This window comes from Giraffa tippelskirchi, chromosome 3 (genome assembly GCF_054371585.1).
Source record: "Giraffa tippelskirchi isolate mGirTip1 chromosome 3, T2T-mGirTip1v1.2.pri, whole genome shotgun sequence".
NCBI lineage: Eukaryota > Metazoa > Chordata > Mammalia > Artiodactyla > Giraffidae > Giraffa > Giraffa tippelskirchi.
In genome coordinates this window covers 163,847,860-163,857,683 of record NC_137277.1, presented here as the reverse complement: position 1 = coordinate 163,857,683, position 9,824 = coordinate 163,847,860, and the positions used below count along the sequence as shown (strand labels likewise).

General features: G+C 46.9%; 1 protein-coding gene across 3 annotated transcripts; it reads left to right on the top strand.

Annotated features, from left to right (window-relative positions):
* The first annotated feature begins 630 nt into the window (after nt 1-630).
* LOC145543199 (C-X-C chemokine receptor type 2) lies at nt 631-8,498 on the top strand. 3 transcript variants are annotated; one of them, XM_081583946.1, is made up of 2 exons: nt 631-640; nt 6,541-8,186. In XM_081583946.1, exons 1-2 carry the CDS (start codon nt 631-633, stop codon nt 7,602-7,604), a joined length of 1,074 nt encoding a protein of 357 aa, XP_081440072.1. In that variant the 3' UTR covers nt 7,605-8,186. The 3 variants fall into 3 exon arrangements, with proteins under 3 accessions (XP_081440072.1, XP_081440070.1, XP_081440071.1); XM_081583944.1 differs by lacking the exon at nt 631-640 and adding an exon at nt 4,000-4,086 and having other exon boundaries at nt 6,502-8,498; XM_081583945.1 differs by lacking the exon at nt 631-640 and adding an exon at nt 5,362-5,387 and having other exon boundaries at nt 6,502-8,186.
* Nucleotides 8,499-9,824: the final 1,326 nt, after the last annotated feature.

Below are 9,824 nucleotides of genomic sequence, written 5' to 3'. Positions count from 1 at the left end.
AGAGGAACTAAAGAGCCTCTTAATGAAAGTGAAAGAGGAGAGTGAAAAAGTTGATTTAAAGCTCAACATTCAGAAAACTAAGAGCATGGCCTCTGGTCCCATCATTTCATGGCAAATAGATGGGGAACAGTGAAAACAGTGACTGACTTTATTTTTGGGGGCGTGAAAATCACTGCAGATGGTGACTGCAGCCATGAAATAAAAAGAAGCTTACTCCTTGGAAGGAAAGTTATGACCAACCTAGACAGCATATTAAAAAACAGAGACATTACTTTGCCAACAAAGGTCCATCTAGTCAAGGCTATGGTTTTTCCAGTAGTCATGTATGGATGTGAGAGTTGGATTATAAAGAAAGCTGAGCACCGAAGAATTGATGCTTTTGAACTGTGGTGTTGGAGAGGACTCTTGACAGTCCCTTGGACTGCAAGGAGATCCAACCAGTCCATCCTAAAGGAAATCAGTCCTGAGTGTTCATTAGAAGGACTGATGTTGAAGCTGAAACTCCAATACTTTGGCCATCTAATGCGAAGAGTTGACTCATTGGAAAAGACCCTGATGCTGAGAAAGATTGAAGGTGGGAGGAGAAGGGGATGACAGAGGATGAGATGGTTGGATGGCATCACCGACTCAATGGACATGAGTTTGGTTAAACTCCAGGAGTTAGTGATAGACCAGGAGGCCTGGCGTGCTGCAGTCCATAGTGTCACAAAGAGTCAGATGTGACTGACTGACTGAACTGAAGAAACATGTCCAAGGTTGTAAACTGTTAAAGGAAAGCCGATATTTGAATCATGGTCTGTCTGAGGGGCATGGCAACTCACTCCAGTATTCTTGCCTGGAGAATCCCCATGGACAGAGGAGCCTGGTGGGCTACCGTCCATGGGGTCCCACAGAGTCAGACACCACTGAGCAACTTAGCACACACGCATGCTGTCTGTATCCAAAACAGTGGTTTCTGGGTCCCTCGTGAGGATTTTTAAGTTTATTCAGGAGAGTGTTCTCAGTTGGAATCTTATCTGCTTGTTCTCCAAGTTTCCTCTCCAACTTCCAGCAGAGGCTGATAATAACCAGGGCTGGGAGGTCCAACCATAGCTGCGTCCCTGGGTCACACCTCTGTCACATCCTGCCGTTACCTGACTGTCTGCCTGTGACACACATTCTCTCCCTTCTCCTCTCATCCTGGATCACTGTTGGGTTCCAGAACTCTCTTGCTCGGGCCCAGTTTTGGTTGCGTGTACCGACAACTCCTGGAGAAGGAAATGGCAACCCACTCCAGTGATTGCCTGGGGAATCCTATGGACAGAAGAACCTGGAAGGTACAGTCTGTGGGGTTGCAAAGAGTCGGACACGACTTAGTTACTAAACCACCACCACCAGACAACTCCACTTGAACTGTTCTTCAACAATAAAGACAGTTTACTGGCTCACATAACTGAAAAATACACAGAGAAGATGACCTCTGGGCACAGTATGTTCAGGACCCTGGATCTGCTTCTCTGCAATTCTCTCGGTTCTGTCTCCTCCAAGTGTTAGTTTTTGTCTTTGGACTGGTTTGCCATTTATGGTAGCAAAATAGCTTGCAGCAGCCACAAGGCTACATACTTGCTTTTCTACAGTCATTAAACAACCACCCTGAGCCTGACTCTGAGTGGGATCATCTTAGGTCACATACTTGCCCTTGAACCTGTCACGATGGCAACAGGGACCATCATCAGGGAGAGGGATGAACCCTCTCCTCCACCTCCCTTGCCTCTGCTTTTCCCCAGGTCCGAGTGGATTCTTCTGGAGGGCTGTGCAGAGATGTTGAGGCCGGTATCAAAGCTGACAAGGGGACAAAATAGATATCCTTGTAGCCATATTGTGCTGTTCACATGGTCCTGCATAGAAGCTGCCACTTCTAGAACAGAATGGCAAGAACAGGTCTCGGCATCTTGCCAAGGACTGGCATTTGGGCTGCACATGTTACTGCGGTCTTTGTGGCACTGGATGTTCTACACAGAATTCAAACATGCTCTCCCATTAGGAACAACATAGAGCCATTTAAGGGGGAGCCATGATAAATGGAAAGTGACGTAGAGAAGATACGTTCTGTGGGAGAACTTGCTGGAACCTTTTCAAGTGGGTAGAATTTTATTCCAACCTCATCTGTATGTGCTTTTCCCCCTCCTTCAGTGAAATACCCTTTCCTATCATGAAGGGAAAGATACTTTTCAACTCTTTTCCCCAGATTGTTTTTCCACTGGAGACCTAAGCTACCACCATTGCCACCCCCATGTTCATCCTGAGGGGCTGATTCTTTTTTGTTCCTCAGGTTTGAGGGAGAACTCTTCCCTAGTACCCCAGTGATTATTTGAAACATACTGGAATGCTGAACCAACTTGAGTGAGGGCCTGGGAAAGCAGAAGGGAATTATTCACAAAGAGGAGCTTAATGCCAAGGATTAGATGAGACTTCTTGCCCTGGTCTTTCTCTGTGGGTCTCTTCCTCGCAGACTTCTTCGTCGAGGGACTGCTGCCCCCTTGTGGCGAATATTCTCAGTTTGCCCTGGAGTGCATACTGGTTTGCGCAGTCCAGACCCCAGACAGTCTGTTTTCTCACTTGTTCCCTATTTTTTGCCCCAGGAGCTACCTTTTCCCTAGATGATTAATAGGAGACATGTCTGCTCTCTCCAGGGACTACCCCATCTTCAAGTCCTTTCTAGTCTAGGCATCAGGTCTCAATTGGTCAACACCTGTAAAAGCAAAGCATGGGTAGCCCCAGGGCAATTGTCTCCTTACACTTCCTGCTATTACTTATAAAGGATAAGAGAACCTAGGAAGAGAGCATGACTTAGTTTAAGAAATATGCTTGCCAGGGGCAGAATTGTAGGCACCAGTGCCATGCTACATTCGGCATGCGTGGTAGAGGCAGAACACAGATTAGCACCAGCTCTAAACAGTAGCAGATAGTTTAGAAAAGACAGACAGTCCAGCTCGGCTATATGGAAGTGCAGCTTTCAGGCACAGCTTATATAGACTCTGTTCCTTAAAGTGATAGACACCCTGAATCGCAGGAAGGGGGTAGGGGAGGATCCATGATGCATCAATCCAAGGAGATGTGACTAATGTTGTTTACCCTGTAACCATTGAATGAGCACTTACTCTGTTTCCTGGCAGAGGCTCTGAAGGTGAAATGGAGTGGTCTCTAGCAGCCCACGGTCTAGTGGGGCAGACTGACTTGTAAATCCATCATTACAGGACAATAGGGCTCCTGTTATAAGGAAGAAGTGACTGAAGTACCAGAGGTAAAGCTAAGGGACAGACATTAGCTGCTGGGAGCAGCTGCGGCAGGTTCCCAGAGATGCCATCCATCCGTCAAGACTGAGAGTGGGGAGAATGACATTACCGCCACTCCTCCATTCACCACCAGCGGCCCCAGCTCTGCTGGTCTCCCTGTGGTCCAGCCAGACTCCAGGAGTGGCCCCCAGACTCAGGGCCATTTTAATCAACCAGTTCTTCGTTGGTGATGGAGGAGGATTAGTTCTTCTTCCGAAGCTCCATCAACATCTCCTTCCCAAAGAAGTCTAGAGTTTAAGTAAACACTGTGTGTTTGCTGTCCAAACACAACTCAGTCTTCTACCTCCTTCCCACTGGCTTGTGCTCTAGCTGTCAACCCCACCCCGCTGGTGGAGGGCTCCTACAAGGCCCTCCTACTGTGGACTACTAGACTCTGTACTGTATAAAGTCAAGTTCTTTCCCTTTGTTCGGGTCAGGCAAGTTGGAAGCTTTCAAATGGAAATAAAAGCAAGAAAAGGAAGAGAATGACAATAGCCATCCACAGAGTGGAGAATTCAGATAATGGATCCTTAACTCCATCTTCACTCCGGGTTCCCCTGCTTGGACATAGGGACCCTGGGAGTCTCTGATACCCTGTGACCCCCTGACTTAACCTAGTCTCCAAATACAGACATGGGCAGGGCCCAGGGAGGAGCTGTGCTGTGACGAGGCTTCCCTATTCTTTATTCATCAAGTTTCCTCTCAGGGTTAAGGCATTCTGGTCTCTGAGTTCCAGGCTCTTATGGTTGGACATACATGGTTGGTGACTCAGGTAGGAAGCCACCTCTGATTGCCAGGACTTTTTCTGGGGCAGGGTGACTTAGTTTGACTATATTTTAGAAAATGCATCTGGTTCTCTGGGACCTGTGATTTCTACTCCATTGACTCCCTGCCTCCTTCCTCACGACCATGTATTCAGTTCTGATTTTATACGTGACTACAGATGGTGACCAGGGGGCCACAGTCTTCTCATCTTCTCCTTTCATACCTCTTCTCTCTTTTTAAAAATATTTATTTATTAATTTTTTTTTTTTTTTTGCTGCACTGGTCTTTGTTGCTGCACGGGGGCTTTCTCTGGTTGCAGAGAGTGGGGGCTACTCTCTAGTTGAGGTGCACGGGCTCTAGGAACATAGGCTTCAGTAGTTGTGGAACAGGGGCTTAGTAGTTGCAGCTTGCAGGCTCTAGAGCACGGGCTCAGTAGTAGTTGTGGCTCATGGGCTTAATTGCTCCATGGTATGTGGGTGGGATCTTCCTGGAGCAGGGATCAAGCCTGTGTCTCCTACATTGGCAGACAGATTCTTAACCACTGTGCCACCAGGGAAGTTCCACGTCTTTCCTTTTTTAGGGAAGAGGATGACTTTCTCCGATCTGATGTTTATTGCTTTGCCCTGCTGCTGCTGCTGCTGCTAAGTCGCTTCAGTCGTGTCCGACTCTGTGTGACCCCATAGACGGCAGCCCACCAGGCTCCCCTGTCCCTGGGATTCTCCAGGCAAGAACACTGGAGTGGGTTGCCATTTCCTTCTCCAATGCAGGAAAGTGAAAAGTGAAAGTGAAGTTGGTCAGTCGTGTCCGACTCTTCGCGACCCCATGGACTGTAGCCTACCAGGCTCCTCCGTCCATGGGATTTTCCAGGCAAGAGTACTGGAGTGGGGTGCCATTGCCTTCTCTGGCTTTGCCCTGAGGCTTAGTCTTTTATGAAAATGCAGTCCTGGCAGAGATATTAAAATCTGTGGATTTGAATGAACTCATCGAACCTCAGATTTGGAAGCATCTCAGGGGTTATTTACTCTGCCCCCCTCAATTTGGATGAGAAAATGGAAATCTGGAGAGGTAAAATGACCCACTCAAGGTCACATAGCTTATTAATGAGAGAATCAGGATAGAATGAGCACTGGATACCAGATATCCTTATTTCCAGTCTTGGTAAATGTTTGCAGGTTTTCAGATTGTTCTCTGAAGAGCCCTGGAGGTTTTGTGGGAACCTCCTCTGTAGTGACTACTTAGATGGAGAGAGGGGCACACCCACCCTCCTCAGCAGAAGAGCTTTTGTCTGTTTCAAGTCTGTTTCTTCTGGTAAGATTTTGCTTCAATATATGTTTAACAATCTTAAAAGTTATTTGAAAAGTGCTGAATGATTCTGTGGATATTTAAGAGGTGACCATGATGGGGGTTTCTCTTAAATGCTTACACTTTCTTTAGACAGAGGACCCAAACATTTATTGCTCCTTTAGAGAAAAGACTTAAAATACACTTTTTTTTTTTTTGGCCATGCTGCACAGCATGTGGTATCTCAGTTCCCCAACCAGGGACTGAACCTGTGTCCCCTGCAATGGAAGTGGGAGTCTTAACCATTGGACCACCAAGGAAGTCCCTTGAAATACACTTTAATGCAATTTATTACTATTATTTTCTTCCCTCAGTGGATTTTAAGAAGGTTAAATAAGAATCAGTAAGGGAATTCCCTAGTAGTCCAGTGGTTAGGACTCAGCACTTTCACTGCTGGGGCCTTGCAGGTTGCATAAGAGCAACAAAGAAACAAACAAACAAAACACCAGGAAGACCATGGAGGGGAAATAGCATAGAAAGGGGCATCTGAGAGCAGGTTTTGTCTTGCCACCCCATGGACAGTAGCCCACCAGGCTCCATGGAATTCTCCAGGCAAGAATACTGGAGTGGGTTGTCATTTCCTTCTCCAGGGGATCTTCCCAGTCCAGGGATTAAACCCACGTATGCTGCATCAGTAGGCAGTTTCTTTACCACTGAGCCACCTGGGAAGCCCTAGAGCAGGTTTGCCTCCTTCCATTTTGCCTGATGCTGGCCCTTTCTTGAATGTGTAGAACAACTTAGTCCTCCCGTCTGAATGCCCAGACATGGCTGAGGATGGAAAAGGTGAAAGAGAGTACAGAGGCAGTATTATAGGTAGAGCTGATGCCACTATAGGGCCAACCAACAGCAAATGTTTTTCCCTGTGTATATGTCCATCTTATCCCACGTACAGGCCTCGAGGTTCTGGAAAGCTGACAACACAATGAAGCTGATCCTTAAAGGAGCCCGTGACAGAAGTGAAGGAAGGGATCTTCAGTTACCAAGCTAGCAGATAAGCAGAAGATAACCTAGTAACAGTTATCACACCCTTGATTAGAGTGACTTGGATCTGAGTTACTAAATCACCTTTCTTTCTTTCTAGTCTTTCCACCAGATCACACCATGACAATCATCCTGAAAGATTTATCTAATATCAGTTATTTGTGGGAGGGATATGAGGATGAGTTTGGAAATTACACCGGCACGCCACCCACAGAAGAATATGATTTTAGTCCCTGTGGGATAAGCACTGAGACACTCAACAAGTATGCTGTGGTCGTCATCTATGCCCTGGTCTTCTTGCTAAGCCTCCTGGGAAACTCCCTGGTGATGCTGGTCATCTTATACAGCCGGATCGGTCGCTCTGTCACTGATGTCTACCTGCTGAACCTGGCCATGGCTGACCTGCTCTTTGCCATGACCTTGCCTATCTGGGCCGCCTCCAAGGCAAAGGGCTGGATCTTCGGCACACCCCTGTGCAAGGTGGTCTCACTCCTGAAGGAAGTCAACTTCTACAGCGGTATTCTACTGCTGGCCTGCATCAGCATGGACCGCTACCTGGCCATTGTCCATGCCACACGCACGCTGACCCAGAAGCGGCACTGGGTCAAGTTCATATGTTTAGGCATCTGGGCCCTGTCCGTGATCCTGGCCCTGCCCATCTTCATCTTCCGTGAGGCCTATCAACCACCTTCTTCCAACACAGTCTGCTATGAAGACCTGGGTGCCAATACAACGAAATGGCGGATGATAATGCGTGTCCTGCCCCAGACATTTGGCTTCCTCCTGCCCCTGCTGGTCATGCTGTTCTGCTATGGACTCACCCTGCGCACACTGTTTTCAGCCCAAATGGGGCAGAAGCACCGGGCTATGCGGGTCATCTTTGCTGTCGTGCTCGTCTTCCTGCTCTGCTGGCTGCCCTACAACCTGGTCCTTGTTGTGGACACCCTCATGAGGGCCCATGTGATCACCGAGACCTGTCAGCGCCGCAATGACATTGGCCGGGCCCTGGACGCCACCGAGATCCTGGGCTTCCTGCACAGCTGCCTCAACCCTCTCATCTACGTCTTCATTGGCCAGAAGTTTCGCCACGGACTCCTCAAGATCATGGCCATCCACGGCCTGATCAGCAAGGAGTTCTTGGCCAAGGATGGCAGGCCTTCCTTTGTTGGCTCTTCTTCAGGGAATACGTCTACTACCCTCTGAGACTCCACATCGGGCTCCTCGCTTCCCCTCAGCATCATCCCAAGCCCCATGTCCTCTGGCCATTCACAGTCCCATGTCAAGGCAGCTCCCCATTGTGGTTACAGGAAGTTGCTGAGGCCATGTGCTTGTTAGACCCCCATCACATGGATTAGACAGCCTGTCCTGGGCCCCACCTCTTGCTGTAATTGCCATGTCAACCGATAGAGCTTGGTGCATCCTACCACTGAGCCCACAGTGCTCCATCTTCTGGCAGACATTCTTTGAAGATATTCTTTTCAGTGATTACAAAAAGTTCCTACTATTGGGAACCATTAATGTAAAACATCATTGGTTACTTCCCTAGCTCTCCCTTTCCTTGTCAGCCAGCAAAGTCCCCTTCCCTTGAGAGAGGCTGAAAATGACAGACACTCACTTTCCAAGATTCCCTTAAGGTAGGAGTGGCCATATCATCTTGTTCTGATTTATAAAACTTAAAATCAATAGTGTGCTGGTAAATCACTCTCCTGGGGAGGGGAGGGGGAGTTCTGATTTGTAGCATTTGCTATGTTCTGTGGTATAAATAAATGCTACCACTATGGCCGATTTCAAGGATGGTGGTGTTTAACAACAAGCTCACAAAATCTAGAAAACGTGATCATCTGCTTTCACAAGCTTGTGCAAACTGGCTTCAGCACACTGTTGCTTAAGAGGAAGTCTAATGGGGCCAGGGGACTCCTGGGAAATAGTCTTAATTTAAAAAACACATACACACATCCTTGGTTCTTGACTTTGAATATGGTTAGGATATGATGTGTGGAGCTGAAGCAGCCACTTTGTGACAATGAGGGAAAAAGCCTTAGGCTGATGGAGCCAAAGGATAACAAGGACCCGAGAATAAAAAACCCAGTATAAACCTAAGCATAAATGGTCAAATGAGTTTCAACAAGGGTGCCAAGACTATTTAAGGGGGAAAGGATAGTTTTTCAACAGATTGTGCTGGGAAAATTAGATATCCACATACACAAGAATGAAACCGGGCCCCTACCTTAAATCATATACAAAAATTAATTTAGAATGGATCAAAGACTTACAATTAGAGCTAAAACTATAAAACTCATAGGAAAAAAACTTAAGGAAAAAGCAAAATTTGGTCTGAGGTTGGGGATGGAGTGAGGTTCAGAGATGGGATTTAGATCAAGCTTGAGATTGGGATCAGAAGTTGAGGTTGGAGTCAGAGATGAAGCGTAAGGGAACCAGGAATGGGATGGTAGTTTGTGATATGGTCTGAGAAGAATGAGTGTCAGGAATAGGGAGAGATCCACAAATAGACTGAAGCTGGGGATGGGGTGAGATTCAGGGAGGTTGGAGATGGGGTTGGGACCAGGTGTGGAGTAAGTCTTGGGAATGGGATGAATGTGGGGGTGTGGGAGGGGTGTTAGAGTGAATGTCAAGGATGAGTTAGTGGCTACAATAGTGGCCACTAGGATTTAATCTAGTTAGTGACTGCTGCCAAAGGCATCACCAGTAAGGTCACCATCCTCTCTGAAGTATTGCCTATGATGCTGTCTCAGGGGCCAAGATGGAGACACCTTGGCCTGTCTAGCTTGAGACTCTAAAAGTAGGTTGATGAGGAAGGATTTAGGGGCTCAGGCCCTAAGAAATACCTCTGATTCAGGGGAGAAGATAGGAGAATGTAGAAATAATCCAGGGAGGAAAGCAGGAACTGGGCCTGGAAACCTCCCTTTCCTCTCCCTCCCTTCCCTAGTCCCCTCTTCATCTCACCTACTGTGTAACTCAACGTTCATCTTCCTTCATCCGCTGCTGCCTTAAAGACAACTCCATCAGGGGCTTCAGTAAATAAATAAGGATCCATATTGGGTGTGGGGAAATATACAGATGACTAATACACATTTGAAAAAATGCTTGCCCTCACTAGTAACCTGCAAAGTGGAAATCAAAGAGCAAGAAATAATTTGGAAGTGTTTTCAGGACAAGGATTCAGTCTGAACTCTCTTCAAACAAGTGCAACATTGTTCAGTTAGATTTTTTTTTAATGCAGTGTGTAATTCTCTGGGTATAGCTCAATGGTTTGGATTTCAGATCTGTAAGAATGCCAAGATGTTGGTACTGAAGTAACACAATTTATGAAAATATCAGAAACTGGTGTTCTAATCATTGGATAGTATAAGGATTAACTATCTGGTCAAGGTTAGGGAAATGGAGAAGGAAATGGCAACATAC